Source organism: Chinchilla lanigera, unplaced genomic scaffold (assembly GCF_000276665.1).
Source record: "Chinchilla lanigera isolate Chin_1 unplaced genomic scaffold, ChiLan1.0 scaffold00011, whole genome shotgun sequence".
NCBI lineage: Eukaryota > Metazoa > Chordata > Mammalia > Rodentia > Chinchillidae > Chinchilla > Chinchilla lanigera.
The window spans coordinates 29,475,220-29,500,689 of record NW_004955412.1 but is presented as its reverse complement, the minus strand read 5'-3'; the positions used below and the strand labels follow the sequence as shown (position 1 = coordinate 29,500,689).

Here is a 25,470-nt window from a genome sequence, read left to right as displayed (position 1 = left end):
TTCAGCAGATTAGTAGGTAGAACTAGAATCGGAACCTGTGTTTTATCCCAGAGCCTGCACCACTCACTAAGACCTCTGTTTTATTAAAGTTTTCCAGGAAAACAAGCTACCAAGTCTTCTCCTTCCTCTTCCTTTTCCCCCTTCTAACTGCAGCTGTCTTACCACTCATTGTTTATTGTACCTTCTCAACAATAGCTAATGAGTCTGTACTACATGCTGGGGATAGCATGGGTGGCTTTATTCCCTGAAGCAGAGATGAGGTTGTGACACAGAAAGGTTAAGTGGTGCTGGTGAGGTCACAGAGTCAACCTCCAGTAAGCCACTACCTTTGGATTCTGGGACTCTAGGACTCTGGTTCTTGGACTGACCCTTTGCAATTTAATTGTAATTAAGAATTTTGTTTTAGTTTTGCAATTAAGAATTTTACAATTTAACTGTAATTAAGAATTTTATTTAGTTTTCTTTCCTATCTTGGATTTTTCTTTTTATTGCTGTTTGATAATGGTAGATATTGAAGGTCCAGGCATTTTTCTTCTCCAGTGTGCTTTTTAATGACTGAAAAACCACTCGCTTCAGAATTAAGCTTTCTAAGCCTCTTTCTGAGTGTGACAGGGACTGTTGCATTTTCTCAAACAAAAATGAGACCACAAATGAAGCTCAGACAGGTTGTTAATTGAGAGCTTGAAAGCTTTTTTTAAAAAAAATCTTACATTTATACCAGTAAATCAACATCTGTGAGTCATAAACACGCTGTGGATCAACCGTTAGTGGTCTGGATGTTTTTGTGCTTACCTTAGGTAAAGCATACCTCGGCTTTTCGCTCAAAACTCAGTCTTTGTTCTGTTGAAGTTCATGATTCAGCAATAGACAACATTCTAGCACGCTTCTGGAAAGGGAGACTGTGCCTTCCATGACTGTGTAAAATTAGGAGTATTTTTCTTTTTCTTTTTTCTTTTATTGAGGTTGGTGTGAACCTCATTGAGGGAGGAGTATAAATAAAGGGAAAAGTTTATGGTTTTCACATACTGCATGTGTTGAAGGAATTCCTGTATAAAGGGGACTGTTTTGTTGATGCCGTTCACGTCTAGTGTCACACTCTTGTCCCCTAATTCCTGCAGACTTTCCTTGACCATTTCTGATTTGACCGTCTTAGTTTAAGGAGTGTCAGCACTTGTCCAGGGGATATTTAAAATGCAAAACTGGTTCCTCTTCAGTGCAGGAGGAAAAGACTCTGTGTTATAAAAAAAGCAAAGAAGCACTTGTTTTTTCCCCCTTGAATTCCTAAGAATCATCAGACACACTGTGGAAATATCATGCTTAAGTACATGAAAGGCAATGTATGGCTGCTTCTGTTTTGTTGGTAGGGAAACGATAGCGCACATGAACCTGAGTAGGTATTAGAGCTGGGGATAGAGATTCTGTTCTACCATAAGGGAAAAAGCGCAGATCTAAGAACAGTCTTGCTGACATCTTTTAGTCCATCTTTACAAGCCATAGCATATCAAACTCAACCTATAAATTAGGAAGAGTCAGTGACAAAGTAGAAGCCCCTGATGGCCAGAAAGCTGGTAGTTCCGCATGCAACACATAGTGATCGAGTATCTGTTATATCTTAGATACTGGGCTAGGTTTTTTTTTTTTTTTAAGGAAATAAGGTAGAAATGTTATTTAAAGTCCATAAGAATATACAGAAAGATCTACTTGTGCCCTAGAGAATAAAAGTGTCATTTATCAAAACTGATAAATCAAGGATGACATAGGCCTCAATTGGACTATCCATGTCCTAAATATGTAAAAATATTTTAGCACAACCTTATTAGTGTTTGTTATCCTAAGGGAAGTTTCATCCAGATCCAGAGTTAAATACATCTGATAATGTAAGAAGTAACCTTCCTAGAGGTCTGTGGGGACTCTTGGCTACCTCTCCAATACTCCTACTCTACTAACCCATTCCCTGACTTTGACATTCAAGCATTTTGAGATTCTGTGCTTCAGGACTGGATTAGAAACAGGGCCCATCGCCTAGCTGATTTGTCATTGTTGAAGAAGTAGAAGAAGCAAATTCCCTCATTGCTAGAGTGGAACATGTTTACTTTTGAATCATGGTGGGCTTTTTAGTGCTTTGCATTGGTGGATGTCAGCGGCAGTGTTTAGGCTAGCTTGGAAGAAAAGTGGGGGAGCAGACTGGTGAAGAAAAGAATTGTTCTGCGGAAAATGCATTTGCAAACAGAGAAATGCTCACACTTGAATTAAAAACAATACTAGCATTTTCTTAAGGCAACAGCAACAAAATTCTCAAAAGCAACTCTTGGTTTGTTCAGTCATACTGATGTCATCATAGTGAGTAAGGGCGGGACTTGGTTCAAGATCCTTTTCTTTGCTGCCTGTTTGGGTGTGTGAATGTACAATCCATTCATCAGCTGTTTCCCTAAGCTTTTCCCAGGCTCAGAAGTATCTGTTCTTGTCATCTGGAGGCCAGCATTGTTTTCTCATACCTTCTGGAAACACAGCTGGATTGCAGCAGTCTTTGTTCTTTCAAAAATTAGGATGATCCCATACAAATATTTTCCTCTGGTCAATGAAGAAACGATATAATCTGAAACTTGGACCAGGAGTTAAGAGATTTATTATGTATTTCTGGCTCCTTCTCTGATTTGCGCCGGGAAACCTTCAAGTTACTAATATTCTAAAAAAAAAAAAAAAAAAAAACCAAACCGGTTTAGATGAAGGTGAGCACGTGTGTAGAATTTACCATAATCAGAGGTTACAGTTAAAGGCAAGTGGTGGGAGTTCAACATATGCTTACAACTCAGGAAACAGTATTAAAAGTAGCTTTTTCTGAGGTTGTTCTGGAAGATTTATGTTAACTCTTTTAATCAAAGGTAGATTTCAGCACCTGGCTGTACCTATGTATGTAATTCTATGATTTGTTAATTAGTATCAACTGTCTGAGTTTACAAGAGCCAATGCATGAGCAGCAGATCGGGAAGTACTGGAGTTCTTGTTGTGTGTTTCCAAACATAACTGGAGGTGCACACTCTGCTTCTGTCATGGTCTGCCAATGATATACTCCAGAAATTCAAACCAGAGCCTCAACGTCATCACTCTTTTTGGTAGTAGGGCTGGCAAGACAGTAGTCAGTTTTATTTAATAGTCTGGGAAAGACAAAGCTTTAGCCAATGGTGACAGAGGAAAGAATAATTACAAAGAAACTTTTACTTCCACTCCTACCCCCTCACAGCTTTGGTAACACTAGAAGCTTGTGGAAGTCCACAACTGAGCTCCATGGCGGGACCCCCATTTGGACTTCTCCGCTAACACAGGAGGATGTGGTCCTGTTTCTTGGGGTCTCTAGTAGGCTGCCTTAGACTTGGTACTGATCAAGCTCAGAGAAGTCAGATTTCCACCCACAGCGCTGCTCCTTTCTCAACCCTCCCAAGGGCAGGTTTTGAAACCCTGAGCCCTTTGGAAGCACTGTCGGGCTGGAGTCCGATATCCAGGAAGCCGTGAAGGACCCCAGCTCGCGGACCCTTGTTCGTGCAAGACCCTTGGTCCACAGGGCTCCCGTCCGGTGTGTCAGTCTTTGTGAATGAATGATGTACGCGCACTGGGAAACTGTGCTGCTACCAGGAGGCGGGCAGCAGCGGGTGACCAAGTTCTCAGGAATGCGTGGAGAATCAGGCGGACTTCCCCGAATTGGTGGAGGCAGCCCCCGCGCCGAGCCCGGACTCCAGGACTCCACGGCCCGCGCTCTGGCTCGGAGCCGGCCTGCGCCCGCACCGCTCCTCCCCCGCCCTTCCTCTGGCTTCTGCCCGCGGGCGGTGATTGGCCGCAGGCGCTCGGCCCCGCCCACCTAGCCCCGCCCCTTGCTGCCCCGGCGGAGCGCGCCGGGCAGGCTTCAGCCACGCCCCCAGGGGGAGGGGCAAAGTGCCGGGGCGGGGCGAGCGAGGCCCGGAGCGAGCGAGCTGAGCAGCGCCGGCGCGGCGGAGAGGAGGGCGCGGGCGCGGCGCGGCCAGGCTGCACCCCGAGCGCGCTCACTGCTCCGCAAGTGCCAACTTCCCGGGAGACAGTGCCCGGCGCACATCGTCCGGGCGCAGGGCACGCTCAGCGGGAATTTGAGGTTTTGTTTTTTTTTTTAGGAAGGAGGGTCGGATTTTCGCTTCGGTCCCTTTCCCTTGTTAGAAATCCCCATTAAAGAGAAAAAAACAAGTCGCGGAAAACTTGCTCTCATCCCGTCTGTCCCCAACTCCCGGCACCATGAAGGCGGCCGTCGATCTCAAGCCGACTCTGACCATCATCAAGACGGAAAAAGTCGATCTGGAGATTTTTCCCTCCCCGGGTGAGTGGCGACGGCGAGGTCCCGCCCCGCCCGCCGGTCCCGCGCTGGTGCCTCTCGCTGTCCCCTTGGGCTGTGGTCCTGCGGGAGCCGGGATGCTGCGGCCGCGTGGAGCAGAGGCAGGAGGACGGCTGGCGGCCGGGACTCTTGGTTGAGGGGGTGTTAACTTAGTTTCACGGCTGCGTTTTTGTGCGTTGTGGGGAAAAGCTTACAGAATGAATTTCCAGTTTCCCGTTCCTGCGCTTTTTTTTTTTTTTAAGTTCTCAAAGGAGCGAGCACCCTCTGGCCTTATTTCTTAACGTTACCCAGGGGTTACATCCTCTGCCTCTGGCTTCCAGCACTGGAGCTGGTGGGACTGCCCTGGGCGAGAGCCGAGAGGGTGCCTAACAGGCTGGCCTTCAAGCACATTTTCAAATGTCTTGCCTTCCAGAGCGCCTGTGACATGTCCCTGTGCTTGTAGCTCTTCTTTTTAGATTGAGACCAAGGAGGTGGGAGCAGAGCTGAAATTATCCTCTGAACTTTGGTAAAGTCCGCTTCTGTTCAGGCACTTTACTAACTTTCCCCATGTTTCTGTCTCACTGTAAACTTGTCCCTTAGTAACGGAACAGCATCCCAGCGCAAGCTGAGACTTTGAATCTTTGGCTCAGAGTGTCAACGGACTGATTTGTAAGGCTTTGAAGAAGGGACAGATAGGACAGAAATTGCATTTTGTCTTAGAAATTTTGGTGCTAAGTAGGTGGAGTCCGGGTCCACAGGATTCATGAAGCTACAGCCATTTGAGAGGGAATAGGGGACTGCCAGCTAGCCCTGGGGATTAGTGATTCTAGAGGTAAAAGTCAATAGAGAAGGTGCTGCATTCTGGAAAATAATTAATTATACTAGCACACACCTCTTTGTATCTGATTGTTTAGTTGCTGTCTTTTCTTTGCCTCTGCACATAATTAATTGCTTATCTTAACCCTTTCTTAACTTGCTCAAACTTTTTAACACAAAGGAAGCTGATGTTTTCTCATCCTGGGACCCTAGACATTAAGTCACATTTCCTCCCCGCGGGGCTCCTAACATTGTAGGATTGCTGTGCACAAAGAAGGCTGGGCTTGTTTCTTGTTAGCAGGATGATGGTCAGAGCGGTGCTGTCATCTGCTAACAACGTAGGGACGTTTCAGGGACTTAGAGTTACTATTGAGAAATGGAATTGCTGTCATGGTTGTGTTTGAGGGTTCAAGAAAGCGTGAGTAAATTGTCATAATTGATTCAATAGATTTAAAAGGGTAGTTCACAGCAAAGATACAAAGTCAACTGCTATGTCCTTTCCTTCAGAATGGCCTGTGTATATATGTGTTACGTGTGTTTATGGCAAGACAGATTTTTGTCATCTGGGAAATATCATGTTGATATGTCAGTGCACATACCTACAATGGATCTTTCATGCTGGGAATGTACCAGAGCCTCTGGCAACACATGGTTTAGATCACTGTACACAGCTAAAGCATGTTTCTTTGTAATTTAATATTAAATATTAGAGATTTAAAGTATATGGTGCTATATTTCAGCTATTTGTAAAAATAAACCCTGAGCACCTAACTTTATTTAGCTTGCCCATGTGTGAGGTGGGTACAGTAAGGCTTCATTCTACAGTCAATAGCCAGTGTCATAATTGGTTTTACAGTGGCTTTCTCGTTTAAAAGAGGTTCCTAAGCCACTGATCAGTTTTAATAAGTGGCCGCCAATAAAATTTCAACTGGCCCAAGAAATCAGGCAATCATCTGCCATTCATTGTAATGAGGTTTGATTTGTAACACTTGCTTGAGGAGGAAAAAGCAGAAGTTAAAAGGATATGTAGAATATTTTAACTAATTTTTAGTTCATTTTTTTCTGGACTTTAGTTGCTTATAATATGTAAATATTATACCCATACCTCAGAAAGGGAAATAGAGACACAGAAAAGGTAAGTAACTTATGTAAAAATATCTGGAGAACCAGCGGCTGAAGTAAAACAAACCGTGTCTAACTTTTCAGTGTACATTGCTGTAGTATTGCAACTGACCTTTAAAAAGCTCAGCAGAGAAACTCCAAAGGGAGACCGAAGCTTGCAGGTGCGAAGACTGACAAAATCTTGGTCAGGGCTGCCAGCTTTTGCTGGTGGAAGAACCAGCAAAAGGAGGTTTGCTGTGCCCATTGGCCCGTATAGGACATGTGTTTAAAGTTTAACTGCTCGTAGCGTGGCTTTGCACCCACAGCTGTGACTTCAGTATTTGTCAGAAAGATTTCTTTGTGTTGCTTAATTTCTTATGTGTGGAGACAGCTAATGTGGGATCTTATTTAGCTTCCATGATTAAGTCAGAATTTCCCTTCTGCCCCTTTCCAAATTTATGAGCCAAAAAGAAGTAGTAGTAGTAGGGAGGTGGGTGTTTAAACGGGAGTCAGAAACCTGGGATACTTGCCTGCTTTTGTGGTTAGGATGTAACCAAGAACCTTTATTCACTTTTGTTCTAGATTGAGACCTCACAGGATTTTGACAGCATTAAGTACCAAATTAACATGCACTTTGAAGTAACACTAGGACTGAATTTCCCTTGTATATGGAAGGTAGATATAGTGTTTGAGTGCTCTGTTCACAGATCTTAAAAAAGCTAAAACCAGCCATTGAGTTATTCCTGGTTCTTCCTTGGTGTGGAGTCCACTGAAAGGGCTGAGGCCACCAAGGCTGGGTGCCAAAGCAAACACATTCCCAAGCTGCTTAATTTCTCCTCTCCTTCCCCATTCCACTCTGTTTTCATGGTGAGGTGAGTCTAGTGTCCAGATAATAGCAGGGGTTCTAATTCTGGATGTTTCCCCATTTATAGGAATACAAGGACCAGCCCTAACCCCCTCCCACCCCAGTGGAGAGTGCCCACCCAGTGGGGCTCTTTATTGTCCTTAGACATAAGAAAAAAACTATCATTTTCCGGTTTGGACAGTCTTTGACTCTTCATCAGCTGTAGACAAGAAAGACGAGCAGAGCTGCCCAGGCTTTAAGGATCCCTTGATCACTTTGTTGCTAGATCCCCACTGACCACACCTCATTAGTGACCAAAGATCCCAGTGGTTCAGAGCATGGATTCTGGAGCCAGCCTGTCTGGGTGTGAATCCCAGCTCAGACACTTAATAGCTGTGTGACTTTGAACAAATTACTAAATCTCTCTGTGGCCTAGCTCCAGCATGTGCAAAATGAATATAATTACTGTTCTACATCATAGGGTTGATATGAGGATTACATCTATGAATGTGTACAAAATCTGAACAAAGTGCCTGATCTGTAATACATTCTGACAGTTAACTAGAAAGCAAGTCAACAAAACATGTAACCTTTACCTGTGTAGAATTTTTCAAGTTCTTTGAAATATTTGATAGGGGATATAATACAGTGGTTGGATTATATAGCTTCCCTAAGTCTGTTATGTATGAAGGAAAGAATAATAAAGTTACTGGGGACTTTTTCACCTGCTTAGCCGAGAGCTTCTGCCTCTGGCTCTGAGAAGCAGCATGGCAAGGAGGTAACTTTCAGAGTGTGTTGCGACCCAGCCATCAGAGCTAAGGGCCACAGCTTGGTCAGTTACTTTGGGTGTATAGACTGTCAGTGTTACCCACGGTGGGAAGCCCATGAAGTCTAAGGACCAAGGGAACATGTGAAGGTTTGATGGAGAAGTAGAGTTTTTCCATAGTGCAGGGTTGAGAAATGCATCATGTCCAGTTATTATGAAGTAGCTCACATTTTATTTATTTATCTGGTTGGCAGAGCTTGCATTCCTGGCATTTTTGGTTGGTTTGTATTGCTTGTTTTTTTTTTTTTCCTGGTCTGTGTATCTTTTTTTCTCCCTTAAAGAAGCCAGACCACCCCTGTAGGAACATCACCTCCTCTAGCAAACAAAGCAGCCCATGGTCACCTTCCCAAAGTCCAGTTCTCTCTGAGCTCCATCAAGATCGGAAAAAACTGAGAGCTGATTAGTATAGGTCAGGATTTTTCAGGAAATATAGCCTGTCTGTTTCAAAGACTATGGAGGGTAACTCTCCAATGCCTACAGCTGCAGTATAGTTACAGATATTTCTCGAGTTTGGAGAATGAATAACCTGTGGCTATAGTGGCATCCCATGAGCTTGGGTTGAAGGTGGATTCCTGTCTTTTAAAATTATTGGGATAGGGGTTGGGGATTTAGCTCAGCAGCACAGTGCCTGCCTGGCAAGCGCAAAGTTGTGAGTTTGATTCCTGGTACCAGAAGAAAAACAAAACAAAACAAAAAAAAGAAAAAAACCAAAACTATTGGGATATTTCTGAAACATTGAACTGGTATAGCAGGCATGTTCGCAGAAAAGGAACACATAATTTTTCCCTCACACATACTCTGGGATGGGGGCATATTGTGTATTTTCTCCATTTTTAGGATAAAGAAAATAATACTCATAGAGGGATATACTTTGCCTAAGGCCATACTTCAGAAACTTCCAAACTGATGAGCTGTTGTAGGCATTTGGTACCTACAGTAAAAGCACTATGTGATTCTTAGGAACTCTGGAAATTAAAACAGGAGCTGTATGAGAATGCAGTGCGGAGTGGTGCTCTGGGGATCCAGGGAGTGCAAGGGCTTCCTGCCATCATTGCAAGTCTCCTGCGAGCTGAATCCGGTGGCCTTGTTGTCACTTAAGTATCCCATACAGCTTAGGGAAGGATCACCAGGCCTGACCTGCTGTGTTAGGAAGAAGCTGAAAGGTTCCAACAACTCTAATATCAGATGGCAAAGCAGAGAACGGGGATTCCTTTGTTTTCAGTATCTTCCAGAGGGTGATTGTACTCACTTGCGGGGTTACTCTTTCCCTGAGCCTCCAGAATCTGCCCTTTTTACCTTCTTTGTCACTAATGTGGCTGTGCGTTGCTTAGCTCACAATTTGGATGACAGGAGATGCTGATGGGCGAACCATTGCATTTTCCTAAGGCAGCTGAAGTTCATTCTTCTGTTTCAGAAGAGGGTGTAAGTAGTTACATTTGCTGTCTACATAATAAAAATTTTGCTCTTTCCTCCTGGAATTTAGTTTTTTTATAGTTTGTGGCATTTATCAATGCATTTTCATGGTGTAAGGAAGGAAGGATGGGCTGGGATTGTGCCTGTAGACCTGCTGGCCATCCACAGTGTGTGGTTAATGGAGAAGTAGACTCCCTGGCTTCTCAGGGCTAAGGTACTGGTTCTTTGTCATTGCACTGTAGGGCATTTTCCAAAATACTTAGCATCTTTAAGCCCACAAGGTCATATGATAGACAGGAATTTGTGTATGAACAGCGCAGTCCTTGTGTTTTTACTCCCAATTCTCTGCTCAGACAGAATCTATAACAGGATTTGCCTCTGTGTTTACAGTATTCTAGATCTGCCCTTTGCTTATAGCTGTTAAGCAGTTCTTAATTCAGGGTGAGGAATGCTTGGACTATTTCAGATCTGTCATTTTACCTGTCATGTGTCTGTGGCTACTTTTCTCAGTTGGGCTGAAGATACCTTTTTTCAAAACTTCAGTGAATATTTTCCAAATTGTGTCATTACTTTTCTGATTACTTTTCTTGGGGTAGCTGTGCCTATCTGCATTATATTTTTCTTTTAATTGTGCAGCTTATAATCTCCACACAGAAATAAATTGGTAGATAGTAGAGGTCCTTGTAAGTCTGATTCTGTTGGCAGAGAGCCATGCTTACAGATATTGCTGTGCAAGTCATAAATATTTATTCTGTAGCCAACTCTGCCATAGTCCTGTTTCCCAGGTTCTTCCCACTTACTACTGATTGAGTTCAGGGTGTCACTTCTTAGCCCAGATGTTGCCCCTTTCTTCTCATACAGCTTTTTTCAATTGTCTTTTTCTGTAGCGTTCAGTTTTGTCTCTTGAGTTGTAAAATATTGATCCAGAGATGGCTTTTGACTTTACTAACATTAGTATTTTTAGGCTATTGGATTTCAGATAGATAGAAGGGTCATATAATTTACTATGCAAACTAGAAGGTTTTGAGAGTGGAAAGGAGCACTATTGATAATCACACCAGCATAATAAGACATAAACTTGGACTCTCCCAGCTGATGAGGGTTACCCTACTTAGACACTAAACTTGCACCATTATACTTTTTAGAATATCTCATTTTAGTTGCTACTCTTAGGACATAGACCATCCAAAGTAAGCAAGCAGGACCAGATTAAGAATTTGAAGCACTTTAAGTTCAGTGTGGTTTTCCTCAACCATGAGTTATATTTGTAAATTTGTTTTTGACGCATAGTATAATATTTCTCAGCTTCTGAGAAACAACTCAAAGCCAACCTCAAACAAGTTTACATCAAGCTTTTGAAACTTCTTGGTAGCTTTGCGTAGCTGTAACAACCGTTAACTTGTGCTTTGCAAGGTTCTGTGGAGGAGCTGTAAACCTTCTGCATGCAGAATGTGTGTGTGCATGTGAGGGAGAGAGGGCATGAACTTCGGAGTTGGGGGAGGGGTCATCATTATATAAGTGGAGGCAATTAAAATTTTTATTTTGCTTTGTTTTAGTGCCTCATCAAGACAAAACAGTTTGCTTTTGAGATAAAAAGGCACAAAAAACTGTTTCTTTTTTTGTACAATTAAAATAGATGAAAATAAAAACAAAAGTAAACAGCAAGTCCTTGGTTCTTCAGGAAGGGAGGAAGGGAACGTTGAGTTCAAGTGTAACATCCTTTTTGGTTTAAAAAAAAAAAAGAAAGGAGGAGGACAGGAAGAGAGTAAGAAAGTATGAAAGAAATAATGAAAGAATAAAGTAACAAAAGGAAGTTGTTCAGAAGGAATGAAAGAGTTTAAGTGGCACTTCATAGATTTTTGGAAAAATCCTCAGTTGGACCAAGTGTGGCACTTGAGTTCTAGTCTCAGGTGGTTCAGTGGCTAACCTTGGACCTATTGTGTTTGCTCTTTGTGGATGTGGCCATTTCTGAATAGTCTGAATCACTTACGGGTGTGCTGCTAGCTAGGGTAATGCAGATGACATCTTCCCTATGTTCCAGGAGCTATCATCGGCTAACAGCGCAGGAGGGTTAGGCTCTGGGTGACACTGGACCAAGAGTCATACCTTCTCTGGGTTCACCAGTGTGTTAATTGTTTCTTTTCTGCATGGACCCTGGCTGTGATGTTTAACTTCATGAAAATACGTGTGGGCCAGTGGCTGTTTGCATTTTCTGTACTGCGTGGGCTCTCACTTTCAACAGTTTTAAGGCTAGATAGTTTCATGGGCCAGCTTCATGGAGAAAATGGGCATTTCTGAAGCATTTGAAGGAGGCGTGTGACCAGGGAAAGCATTATTTTCAATATAGGAAATAGCATGGGAAGAATGCTGCAAGTTTGGGATGAAAAAAAGGCTATATAAGCATTATAGCGAGGGAAGGCAGAGGGAAGTGTGAGGCCCGGATGAAAGAGACAGCACATGGAAATGCAGGATATTTTGTGCCTTTGAAAGCAACAGGATTTTAAGGACAGAGCAGTGTTACTGAACGGGCTTATGAAAGAGGTGATTTTTTTTGCATTACTTTCCCTCCCACTCATACTGTTAGTTGTTAAAACCTCTTTATCAGTTTATCAGAATAGGCGTTAAACCTCAAGAACATGACAAAATCAATCAGGTACATATTTTCAAGGTACGAATGGAAAATAACCTAGGTCAGGCAAGGGTGGCTCTTAAACTTCAAAACTATTTGCAGATACATGTTTTTTCTTTTTAAAATTATAATTAAAACTCATTCATTGTACTGATTAATGAATTTAAAATAATCCAGAGCTTAAGTGATCATTCAAGAGACTGGTAAATCTCTAAATTTTCTTGTTAGCAGTTCAGTCATGAGGGAACATGGGGCACCTCTGTAAAGGGAAACTTCCTCAGGATGAGCTATTAGGAACGGATGCAAATTTCACTGCTGGGGAAACCGAGGCATGGTGCCTCAGGGCAACATGGGATTAAGAGTCACACCTTCCTCTGTGTCCTCCAATGTGCAACTGCATCCTTTCTGCGTAGGCTCTTGTCACAGTGGCTGTGGCAGGTGGCTCTGGTGTGGGGCCGGAGCTGGAGGAGGAGATGTAGATTAAGGGTCCAATCTGTGCAGCAGCCAGAGTAGCTGCATCCTCAGGGCAGAGCAAGTGGTCTGACTAAGGAGCATGTTTCATCTCAGCCACCTTCTCTTGTTGCTCTACTGTTTTGTTTTTTGTCGTTTTGAGACAGGGTCTCCCTGTGCAGTTCAGGCTGGCCTTGAACTCACTTTGTAGCCCAGGCTGGTCTCAGACTCACATCGATCCTCCTGCCTCAGCCTCCCGAGTGCTGGGACTACAAGCGTGCGCCACCATGCCTGGCTTTGTTGCTCTGCTGTTGAGAAACCGTCCGCTCCTGCAGCAGGAATGTGTGTGTTATGAGCCACCCAGAGCCTCTTCCCGACAAGCCCAGTGAGTCAAGGCCCTCACTGCTGTTTGCACAGAGGGAAGGGCCCAGGCCTGCATGCCAGTCTGTTCACAGAGCGGTGTCTGGGCAGCAGCCAGCTGACCCTTTGCAGGCACAGGCTGCCCAGCAGTCGGGTAGACAAGATGCCACCTGCCTCGGCTTCCCCAGCCACCCCGGAAGCTAGAACTGTGTGGGGTGTGGTAAGCACAGGCCATCTTACTTTTCAAAGGCTGCTTCTGTGGCGGTAGAAGGGTTGCCTGTGCACAGCTGTTATCTGAAATCTCATTTTGTTGACATTTTGAGCAAGATCTGTGGTAGTTACCTTTTTTTTTGAAAGCAGAGACATACGTTTAGAATGGCAATTTTAGGGAAAAAACAAGGAATACTGCCGCTGATGAGTTTATGACCTGATACTTGTCTGGCCACTTCTCATTTCCACTCATGTGTACTACTTTTCCTCTGTTTTGTTTATTTTCTGTTGGTGTTTCAATGCTATCTTTGTGCCAAGAAACTCATTCTTTTACTGTAATCCCTTAATAGTGGAGCATTGTACCCATTTCACAGATGAGCAAAAGGAGAGATTAAACAATTTGCCTAAGTCTCAAAGCTGCTGAGTGGAGGAGTTTACATTCAAACTCTGCTACAGTCAACTCTAAAATTATGTCTGCTATCTTCAGAATTCTTAGGATTACTTACATGTTGTTGATTTTGGGGGAAATACTAGGGTCTGTGATATGTATTGTTTACTAATGTACCTTAATGCGGGGTTATGGTCTGGTAGTCTTGTGCGCAGTGACGTGTGACTTCAACACACTGGAGGTCAGGGGAATCCTTTGGGTTACCTATATTCCACCAGTATGGGCAGTGCACAGCAGGGATGTCACATTGTTCTCCCAAGGTTACCTTGCAAAGTGCTAAAGTGAGAACAGGAACCTGGAATTTGCCACACTTATTTCAAACATTTCTCTGGTTTGATGACTATCTAGTACCTTCACTGTAGCAACGATAGTGCTAATACTGGACACTAATATGAGATTTAAGTTCTAACAGGCATGTCTTTGCTCTGCTGGATGGAGGTAGATTGCGCCTAGGTATTTTATACATATATGAGGAGTTTCTCATGGTTGGCTAATTATTGAGCTTTGAGCAGGTGGCACTGACCCTTATGACACTGGATCAGGAAACGCTGACCCCAGCTTGTGGCCAAACTCAGTGGGATGGCAAGTTCATCCCTTCTCAGAAGGGTAAAAGGAAATGTGAGTTATCTCTCAGGCTGCTGGACAGATATGTGGTTTCCTTTTAGGAAAGGTTGACCTTGGACTTTAAGAAATACATCGTTTTCTTTTAGTCAAAAGAGATATGAGAAGAATTCCTACCCAATCTATTGTTCTCAGTATTGGACCATAAGGCACATTTCTTTTGTTTACCATGCCTCATTTTCTCCATTTAACAAATGAGGTCCATTGTAATAAGTAGCAGGAACTTCAGATACCTGGAGCAGTACTTCAGGAAAATACCAAAACAAACATCAGAAACTTTGCATGTCACCGTGCATGTCAGGGAGGGAGCTATGCCTAAGAGGCATATTACGATTCCTAGATACTACATGATTTTCCCCCTTACGATCTTCCATTTGAAACAGAGGGCATTTGCTGGGGCACTGTCCCTCCCCACCTCATCTATTTCTACACACAAGTGCAGAGTTTAGCAAAGTTAGACTCAGATTATCTTCCAAACTCCAGGTGTTGTTCTTCGCAGTGAAGGGAAGCCTGCTGTCCCCCACTGCCTCATTGTGGTCATATTGGGAGCACAGTGTTCCCAGGCCAGATGACAGGCTGTTCTCCTGAGGACTGTTCCTTGGTGTGTTGCTGTTTCCCTGGGAGAGGGTGGAAGTCCTGAGTAGCCAGCAGCACCCTTGGGTGCCTCCGAATTATTGGGTATGAGGAGAGTGCAGTGATCAGTAGGGGGTGGTACACCTGGCTGTATCAGAAAAGGAGAGGAGAGTTTTAAGTTGGGCGTTTTTAGTTTGAGCACTTACTTGATGCTTGCTTGGACAGTGTTTGAGCTCATGAAGTAAATCCTGGTGTAGCCACAAAGTACATCGCCACCTGAAACGGGCTCAGGATAGTGCCCCCCTTCTGACTAGTGTTGGGTCAGGCCTAAGGGGTTGTTTGTCCAGTCTTTGCCCACTTGTACATTGTCTACGCTGGTGAGTAGGCATGAACTTCTGTTCTGTACTGCAAGAATCCGAACACTTATATCTGTTTTTACTCCAAGCTGCCAGATGATTGTCACGTCTTCTCTATATTATCTCCTAATTCTTCTTGAAGGAGGCTGCTCCTAGTGAGTGAGCTGCCTTTCTTTGGGAGAAAGTGGGAGAGTTAATAGGTTCACATTTAGAAAGTACTCTGGAGTCACTGGCAATACAAAGAGTGTTATTAAATTAGTGGGAGATATGATACAGAGCGGTGATGCAAAATACACATCAGCTCCCCAAGGGTGAGTCATGTATGTGTGTACAGGAAATGCATCCTTGATTTCACATAGCTCAAGAGTTTAAGCTTAGACCTTCACTGTCTCCTAATGGAAATCAAATGTTCTTCAAAGCTGCTGCTTGCTTGTTTTTCATCTCTATACATAGCTGTGTGTCAGGTATGAGGAGTAAGAAAAGTAGCTAATATTTATGCAATACCTACCATGTATCAGGTGCTCTGCAAGGTACTTTGCAGAAGTAATCACATTTTTGCAAATACATTAAATCTTGGCAAAGTTCTGATAACTTTCCCTGTGTTGTAAAGTTTCAAAGTCACGCATTTGTTTTAAGATCTTTGCTAATTACAAAGTCTTTACTTAGAACCTGTGCCAGCATTCATGTAAAAGGCTTTAGTTCCTGGGATGCTATGCTATGTCCTGTGTTCTTTCGTAGGCTTCTCAGAACCATCAGGGCTAGGAAGAAAGCACTCAGTTTATCATAAATATTTACATAGGGATGTATAGGAGACGGCAAGATCAAAACAAAAACATGATTCCCATGCATTTTCAAATGCAAGACCGACAAACTAAAGGTGGCCAATGAACTCACTAAACTTGCATCCAGATTTGATGTTCTGGCCCCCATTTTCCAGATGGGAAATCAAGGACTGAAGTGAGAGCTCCTCCCATGCTTGAGAATTTTCCAGGGAGGGGCCATTCAGAGACACAAGTCTAGGCCTTCAGGCCACTTGATGGAACAGGAATGTTTGTAGAAAAATAAACACACACATGGAATGAATCAACATTTACGTGCTAGAGCCGGCGTTCACCTCTGCGTTAGTTGGAGATTTTTTCAAAAAATAAAATCTGAATTTATGAAGGCTTCTCTTGGGGGTTCTTACTGGCTTTTATGCACCCTCACCTATACTTTTGTACTCTTGCTGATGGAAGAACTTTAAATTTTCAGGCTAACTTCAGAGCCTCCAGGGGATTTTGGGTGCTGGATGAACAAAATAGTGAATGAGCTGTTAATGAGACTGGGAGCTGGCAGCCTTGCCCTGGATCCCCAGGGCTCTGAGCAGCACATGCTCATTGGCAGGGTGCGGACAGTAAGCGATGAGCACAGGTGAGCAAGTCTCTAGTTACCCTCAATTGCCTTGCTTCATAAGAAAATAATATTTTCAGTGCTTTTACACCCAGCCACTTCCAAGGAAGTAATATTTTAAATTCCTAAAAGCTGGTGCAAGATACACACTAGAAACCACCTGTACAAGCTAGTCACGGTATTTGTGACTTCTCCAAAACCCTGTTCCAACAGAGTCTAAATGTAATTCATCCCATTTAGTAATTGCTATTGGTTTTTACATTTATTTGTCTTGTGTACTTTTTGTGCCACAATTTCTACAATAGGTAAATTCTCCTTTTCCCGTTTTGGTAGATGAGACCTTTAAGGCAAAGGGAAGGGATTGTTAGGATTTTCCATAGGAAGTAATCCTTGTGTCGTTGAATGACGCAGTCTCACTTTTATGAGATTGGTTGTAATAATATTCCTTCCTTGAGTCAGGGAAGATAGCCCTGGGTTTGAATTCAGGCTTGCTGCTTACTAATTTGTACTTAGGCAAAGTATTTAACTTCCCTAAACGTTGCTCTTCTGATCCTTACAATGGAGATAACAATAAAGAGCTTTCAGGGCTATTGCTAGGATTAGAGATAATTCCTGTCAAATCCTTTTTCGCTGCCACAGGGTCTCAATAAACGGTATTATCATTATTTTTCAGGCCACCAAATTCTGTACAACTGTGCATTGCTGCTGACGCTGTTTTTACTTCAGTGGCTGTTAAAACTGTGGTTACTGTTAACCTGGTTACAGAAAATTTTCCACTTGACACCCTAAAAAACAAGTGGGCCAGAGCAGTCCCTGTGGCCAGTTACATTATTTTCCAGTCTCTCTCACGCATGCATACTGTGCTTGTGTTCAGTTTGGGTCAGATTCCCAAATCTAAAACGTTATTTTCCGACATTTCCTTTGCCACTTCGAGGAGGCAGCTTCTTGGAATCATCAGAATCCAAAATTAGTTTTATTGCTGAATTACTTGTCTGGGTCTCAGAATCCTTTCTTTTCTGGCAGGTGACCCAGGAGAACTACCATCTGGCAGGCAGGTTAGGACTCCTTGTCTCTCAGGTGCCACTTTGTGAGCCAGGTAAAGGCCCCTGTGAAGGCTCAGGACAGTGAATTGCTTTGATGGGTTCCTGAAGCTACAGAAAAAAACTGCTGCCCTTTCTTTGTTCTAGGGCCCTCTCCCTCCTGTCCTGCACTATTCCAGTTCCAGCGATTTCCATAAAGTGTTTTGGACTTTAGATGCCTGTAGGAAGCATGTACCTTTAGAGTTTCCAAGGGGCTGCTTGCAGTGGTTGACGTACAGCCAGAATCTGGCACCTAAAAAAGGGATCATGTGTCTTTAAACAGCTGTGCGCCAGTGTGTGTAACTGTGCTTGCTAATCCAGTGACTAATTCCATATATCATAAAGAAGTTGCAGTGAGCCTGGCCACCAAGGGAGGGATGTGTACCAACTGGACTGGAGTGTAAGGCTCAGAGAATTGTCTTGAGTTTACATACACACACACAGACACACACACACACACTTCTCTGAATGTGATCTCTGCTCCCTGAACCAGAGTGAGCCCTTGCTGTCTTCTGGTTCTTGTCCCTTCTGCTTCCCCTCCTCACCCCTCCCTTTATTTACTCATCTGAGGGTGGGGCCCTGCTCAATCTGAGTCAGGGCCAGGCAGCTAATCAGAGCCTTGATGGGGCATTCCGGGGTGACAACTCATGATCCCTTAAGGAAAAGAATTTCCCAAAAAGATTCCTTGCCGTCATCATGTTGTGACTCTGCCTGCCTTCCTCAGTTCCCAGCCAGTGACCTTGACCCCCACTTTAGGTTTATTTGCCCCAGGCATTCCTTGTTCTCCCTGCCCTTCATTGCATCCCAAGGGTTGGGAGAGAAACTGGAGCCAGGGCGTAAGAGCTGGGGTCTAATGGGTACTCGCAGCCTCAGTCTTATAAATGTAAAAACACAAATATTACTTTAAATGAATGCTGGGGTAGCCACCACTTAGAGAACTTGAGGGGTTTTGTTTGTCTGTTGGAGTCTGTGGCCTTTCCTCTGACTCCTCCACATAAATGGTTCCAGAAGATGCAGACACCAGGTGTCGGCTCTGGACATGGACCTCACCCAGCCACTCCCACAGCAGCTCCCTGCACATGGCCTGGCTGCAGCCTCAAGGAGTTCCATGTGTCAGAGTGGGCGGGGAGAGCTCAGCCTCTCCCGTCTGCCCGTCTTTGTAGGGCCACCCATTCCTTATTGGCATCATCCTTGTACCGTGACTCCGCCCCACACCAGTGCAACACTGGGCTCCTTCCAACCCGCCTCCCCTGTGCCTCGGGGACCCCGCCCCGCATTTGGTCTTCCTTGCACATCCTGTGTGTTAGCTGTCGTCACAGAGCTCCTCCCTGGTTGGGAGCATGTAGCTACTCCTTGTGTATGTGGGTGGCATTTGTTTTTTCCACTGGAAGGGACCTTCCAAGTGAAGGGTCCATGGCCCTCCGTCACAAATTATTCCTGTTCCTCAGGTGGTCAGTAGTTCTCCTCTCTCTTTTGAATTATTTTTTTAAATTAAGATAAAATACACCTAACAAAATTCACCGTTTAAACTGTACGTACAGTTCAGTTCAGCCAGGGGCAAGAGCTGGGTTCCAGTGGATATGTCTTTCCCCTGAGAGTCTTATAAATATAAAAATTCAAGTATTACTTCAAATAAGTACTGAGCTAACTGCTTCTGGAATTATTTTTGGTTAGGGAACTCGAGATATTGGGCCAATATGTAATTGCAAAATCTTTTCACCACCCATAAGGAAGTCCTGTGTCCCTTAGCAGAGGCTTGGAGCCCACATGCAGGGTACCTGCCTCTCCCTGCCCTCCAGGACCTGAGGGCCCTCCTCCCCCAGGGCGTAGGCTCAGCTCCTGCTTCTCTGTGGAGTGAGCCTGTGTACATCTGGGTGGGGATAATGAGCGCTTTCACCAGCTGCATGCAGACAGTTCAGTCCGGGGAGCTTGGGCTGTGGTGGCTGCAATTTCCTAATGGCTTCCTGATGAGGCAGAGTCATTTATCAGCAGCAGATGAGGGCTGTGCATCCCCATCCCTGCTTCCCCACCTGAGCCAGGCAGATGGAGAGTGGCTTTGGCTGCCTCCCTCTTTTCATTGATCACTTTTCTCCTTTCCACCTATTGGTCTGTCTTGCCCATTGATCTGGAGACTGAGTGTGCCTGGCGACCAGACAGCCTCCAGGATTGCTCCTGGGAGAGGCCGTCTACACCGAGCCTGTGTGGGCGAGACTGTGGGGCAGCAGTGGGATGGTCCAAGTGCTCAAGTCCTGGGTTGGGGCCATTAGGAGAGACCCATTGTAAAAGGCGAGAAGAAAACTGTGCTAGCTAACAGAAGGCAGTGCTAGGTATAGCTTGCCTGGCAGCCCTGGCCCTGCACTCTAAAAGCATTTGCATGTAAAAGTGGAGTTGCTTGCTTCTGGCTGTCAGGCTTTTTCAGCTTAGGCAGTTTACTTAATTAGAGGCTGATTTTATGTCCTGGCTTTGTCACTGGGGTTTGTTGTGTCCCCTCAGCCCTGTCCCTATGTCTGGGTTACCCTGTAGAGACCATCAGTGGTGTGGGAGTGGTAGTGTTTCAGAGCCTCTAGATGACACCATGACAGTTTGTTCTCCTTGCAGTGTTTTTAGAGAAAGGTCCGCAGATCTCTGCAGTTCGCTGCTGTCTTCACATTTTTCTGGATTGACAAGAATAGCATGCTTCAATTTCAGAGCTGGCGCACACTGTGATGTTGTGCAGTTAAAGTTGAGTGTTAAAGGCTCCTTGCCATATGATCCCTGGTGTACGATAGGAATCTCTGTTTGAAGGAAACTCATCCACAGTAGAGTCTGACAATTGTTACTCAAAATTTGTAACCTGCAGTGGAGCAGAGAGCATTGTGGATCCATAAAGTCCTCTCATATCTATTGGGTCTTTGGATGGGTTGGCCCTGTGGTTTGTGAGGACTCAAGGAGGAGTAGTGTTTGTCCCGAGCGATGAACCAGAGCTTGTTAGTAGTAAAGACGCGGAAGAGACCCTGTCCCTCCCCATCCACAGTGGTAAGTAAACAGCAGTGGTGGAGAGGGAAAAAAAAAAAATACCATACAGGGAGTGGAGAGATCTAGAATTAGTAACCATGTGACTGAAGGCAAGTTGGTGCCACCTCCCTGAGCTTCATTTCCCCATCAGTAAAAGAAAAAAGTTTGAAGTAGATGATGTCTAAAGTTCCTTCTTTATTCTGTGTTCCAGGGGCCCTGGATAGGACCCCTGATCAGTGACCAGAGCAGCTCTTCCTTCTCTCTACAGGCAGCATCCTTTTTATTCACCTTATGGTTATGTCTGGTTGCCAGCAGGGAGAACTTCCCTCCAAGGAGTTGTTAAACTTTTATAGCAAATTCTGTAAATTCTTCTTTTCTGCTTTTTGACTGCAGATAAGGTTTTAGGCATCACACAGGCAGAGTGAGGGTAGGGAGAAGGAGCAGAGACAAGGGTTGATTAGTTATTACTCTAGGCCATCGCAAAGGCCAACACTGAAGAGTTAGGGGCTGGAATCACAGATCAGGTAGGTCTGTACAAACCATGGAGTAGCTCCAGATGATAGGGTGAGTGGTAAACCTAATGCTTTAGGGACAGTTAACCATAGTCCTTTTAGAGCTTATCTCTCTGGGTCCTAAGTACTCCCTTAACAGCTCAGGAAATGTCAGCTAGGACTCTGAAATGACTACGTCAGTGTCTAAAGCAACAGGATTTCTGGGACATTAGGGACATATATTTGGGTTAACAGAACCGAGTTGGGTCTTTATTCTGAGTTGTTGAACACACACAGCCTGAGACTGAAACTGCAGCTGTTCTGGACTGGGCAGTGCTATTGGGTTTTGGTGCGCTGTGGTGGAGTGCAGGTATTTTTGAAGACTGGGATAGGTCGAGGGGAGGGCTGTCTCATGTGCTTGCCAAAACACACTCTGCTTGGGAACTTCTGCATCTCCTCTGATGTCAGTCTTGCTTCAGGGTAGGAATGTGTGTCTTTCTGCCTTCTCCTTACTCCTAGCATGTGGCTCCCATGTGGCTCTCTTGAATTACACGGAGATGAGTCAGCAGGGTTTGTGGAAAGAAGGGAATGTGTAGCCTGTAGGGAGCAGGGGTAGAGAGGGGTGGAGGAAGCAGTGTTTGAATGAAATGCTGGACCAGGTTAGGAGGGCCATGTACCTACTCAGATCTTTACTGGCTAGTGTGTTTTAGGTGGTCGGATGCTCCATTTGTGTTTCCTTGGCTGCCATCTGCACAGAATGAAATACGGACTGGAGTGTTTGCTTGTTGGGGTCTTGTACATACCATCTCAGTTATCCTGGTAGAGCAAGTTTATTAGAGCTCCCTCCAGGTAGCCTCAACCCTGAGCATCTTGAGTCAAGCATACACTTCTGAAGTCTTTCAAGGGCTGGATCATCCAGTGCATCCCTTTTAACCATTGCTTGGTCCATGGCCCCAGCAATATCCAGCCCTTGTCTGCTCTGTGCTTAAGCTTTTTAAATGATAAAATATTTACATACTTGCCGGTAGTTTCTTCCCAACATGGTGACAATACCTGGGATATTCTCTGTGTGGTATCCTCAGCTGTTTAAATGAAAAGGAGGACATGATCTTATTTAGCTTCCTTCCTACTTAAGTGTTGATTTTTCAGGAACAAGGAAGGAAGTTGGTGACAGGAACTCCTGAGGCATGAGTAGAAAGCTGAAGTCACTCATTCTGCAGGAGATCTCTGCACTGAGCCCTGAATTTCTTACCTTTGGGAGAGTCTAGCTTTGCCCATAGAATTTTTACAGCTGTTCGAGTTTTCTGGACCTGGGGGTGCATTGCTGACTGTTGGTGGCCTGTTCATGCTGAGATGGGTTGATACTCAGGATAAAGGCAGTGCCAGGGACTGCCTGCAAGGGCTTGGGCTGCGCCTTGCCCCATTCCTCCTTCTACCGAGCCTCTGGGTTCGGTGTCTGTCACAGGCTGGTCTAACCATTGATGGGCCTTTTAGTAAGCCTCAAGGAGGGTTAAGAATATAAGTAAATAGTTGGGACAAATTGGAATTGATGATCACTCCAAAATCATGTTAGAGTAAAAGATGGAATTCCAGAAACTTGAGAAAGTATCAAAAGGAGCAGAAGTAAAGGGAAAGATGAGATGTTGCCATACGTGATTTCAGCTTTTGGTTTCTTTATTCAGCTCCAAAGAAGTGAGGAGGGAACTTTCCCATTTGGAAAAGTTCCCTAAGCAGGGGTAGTTATCAGACTTGGTAACACTGTTGACCCCCATGGATTGGCTTGTTTGTCTGTGGCCTCCCCTCCTACCTGGGACCAGTAGAAGATACCTTAATTGCCTTGAACCGAGCAGATCTGCAGTTACCGTCCTGAGCCCCCCTTCTCAGCTGTGGCTACATTTCAGAGGTAGGCAAGCACACTTCTTCACTTGGCTAAAGAGATCCTTTAGGTTAAGAAGGAACTACTTGAGCACAAAAGAAGCCATTCCTAAGCAGGCGGCATTCTTGGTGACCTCATCTTCCTCCCAGCCTAGGTCCCGTTGGAGCTATGCATATGGGGCAGACTTCCAGTTCCTCCTGTCTGGGACTCACAGTGGCAGATATAAATAGACCAAAACTTTGTCTGTAGCATTGTTCACTAACTGCCCATTGTTTCTGGAAGCAAAGCATTTCTGTGCTCTGCTGCTGCTGCTGCTGTTGCTGCTGCTGCATGGTCTCCTTCCTCTTGCTCCCCCCTCCCCTTGTTTCCCTTTCTTTCTCTGTGTTCCTGTGCCAAAGTCAGAATCTCAGCTCAGCCATTTCCACTTGCCGCCTTTGCACTTGTCTGGTGCTCAGGGAGAAATCTAAGGGGAAAAGTGGCTTCATAAAGTAGACCATCTGGACACTGGCCTCATATTTTGATTCCAGTAATGCTTTTATCTGAGTTTTTCTATGATATATTTGTGGTCAAGACAAAGATATATGGATCTGATGATAGTAGAGTCAGGAGGATTTGTAACCGGTTGAACAACAATACCCCAAGGTCTTGATTAATGCATCGGTGTCAGAATAATATGCAGTCCCTGGTGTTATGTTATGGAGCTCAGTACTTGGTCATTGTCTTTTCAACATTTTTTTTTTTACCAGAGTCTTAGAACAGAGGTGCAGAAAGCATGCTTAGTAAGTTGCAGGTGGTTTGAAGCTGAGATGGATAGCAAATAGGATGAGGATGGATTTGTGAGATAAAAAAGATTACACATGGAAATATGGATCAAAACAAGTGAGGTGAAGTTTAATAGGGAGAAGTGTACAGACTAACTTTGCAGTTAGTAAAATTCAATCAATAGGTACAGAACTGGCTCAATATCAATCTGCATGGAGAAAGGCTTTGAGTTATGCAGTGTGCCTGTTAGTGTTGTTCTGGTCTTCACCAACCAAAGTTTAACGAGTAGGATGATCATCATGTTGATCTCATTTTACTCCTGAGAAATATGCTATGGACTTTTATGATGCTCTTTAGGATCACAGTCATACAGGAATTATTCTCTGTAGATGGCGGGTTGGGGGCACAGGTGCAAAAAATATGCCACCATGAATTATTGAAGGAACCAGAAAGAAGGAATGAAAAAGGAGAAGACTAAAGCATTTGAAAAAGTGTCAGATGAAGACTGATTAACTTTGTGCTGCATGCCTTTAGCCAACAAGGTTGATGGATAAGACACCTGAGAAGATACAGTGGATTTTAATTCAATGGGTATGATTTTTTTGTTTGTTTGTTTGAGTACTAAGGACTGAGTCCAGGGCCTCGCCCCTGAGCTATACCCACATCCCCTTTTTATTTTTTATTTTGAGTCAGAGTCTTGCTAAATTTGCTAAGTTGCCCAGGCTGGGTTTGAACCTGCAATTTTCCTGCCCAGTAGCTAGGATTACAGGTGTACTCCACCACACCTAGGTCATGTGTTCACTTTAAAATAGTTGTTGTGACTTACAAGTGAAATTCAATGGCTCACAGGGCACGGAGCAACTGAACGTCTTGTGTGAGAAGAAGCATGAGGTATTTTCTCTAGTTCTGCTCTTCCACTGACTATAACTCTTTCCTTTCTCAATGGGAAGCCTGGGGAGGCTGTGCATTGGTTCAGTGCTGTGGTTGGCATATGGAGAAACTGTTTCTTCTCCAGGGAAAAGTGGACTTAGTTATTTTATTTTTTGTCTCGTTTCCCTGGGTTGAAAACCCGACAGTCACCCTGCATGAATGTGTATGAGTATGCATTTTCCTTTCTGTCCAGATTTATTTATTAAAAGAAAAACACATCTGCATAAAAAAGCCTTAGAACTCAGGAAGAATGTCCACTTTGTTTTTCTTTCTGCAGCACCAAGACATGTGGGGTTTGAGCTTCCTCTGAGGGGTTTTTGAAGACTGGCTTTCATCTCAAACAAGGCTTTTTCCCATTGGAAACATTGTGCTTTTTTGGTTTAAAAATGTATTTATGTAATGTATAAATAAATAAGAAAATGGGGAGAGAATTTCCTTTTAAAACTGATAGAAAACCGTTGCTTTCCGAACATTGTTAGTTGGGAGTGAGTTGCTTCTTCTTTTCAGCCTGTTCCCACTCTGCCTTCTGTCTTTATTTTGGACAAAGTTTTTCTCATATTCCTTCCCCTGCTTTCTCCTCTCTTTTCTGTCTCCTTCTGGGCTGGCTTTTCCCCTTCCTCTCCTCCCAGCTTCTGCTTCCTCTGTGACTGCTGCCCATATGGCCATGGCCCCATCTGCCCCGGCTCCCCTCTCCTTTGTCAGACCCTGTTCCCCTCCTTCCTGGCTAGCTCAGAGCCGTTGCGCGCTCCCTGGAAGAGGCCTGTCTCTGTGTTTGTTTCCTGCGTGGGAGGGAGAGGCAGGCCTTGGGAAAACAGTTCAAAAGTGCAGAAAAACTTTACCTCTTCCAGCCTAAATAAACGGGCTCCACTCCATTTGTTTGCCCAGATTTTTCCGTTGCCCGTGGAGAAAACTCCTCATCCTCCACCTTGTTCAGCCCAGCTTTCTGGTGACTCTCAAGACCCCTTTCCT

At 44.4% G+C, this 25,470-nt stretch overlaps 1 protein-coding gene across 7 annotated transcripts in view; it reads left to right on the top strand.

Annotated features, from left to right (window-relative positions):
- The window catches only part of Ets1 (v-ets avian erythroblastosis virus E26 oncogene homolog 1), a 168,660-nt gene that overhangs the window by 101,700 nt on the left and 41,490 nt on the right, over positions 1 to 25,470 (top strand). Inside the window, exon 1 of one of the 7 annotated variants that reach the window (XM_005378529.2) lies at positions 3,955 to 4,339. The exons of 5 other annotated variants lie outside the window; for them this stretch is intronic. In XM_005378529.2, the coding sequence (XP_005378586.1) occupies positions 4,258 to 4,339 (82 nt within the window). In that variant the 5' untranslated portion in view covers positions 3,955 to 4,257. Of the gene's footprint in view, positions 1 to 3,954; positions 4,340 to 25,470 lie in introns of those variants that run through there. One more of the 7 variants, XM_005378527.2, reaches the window with a different exon arrangement.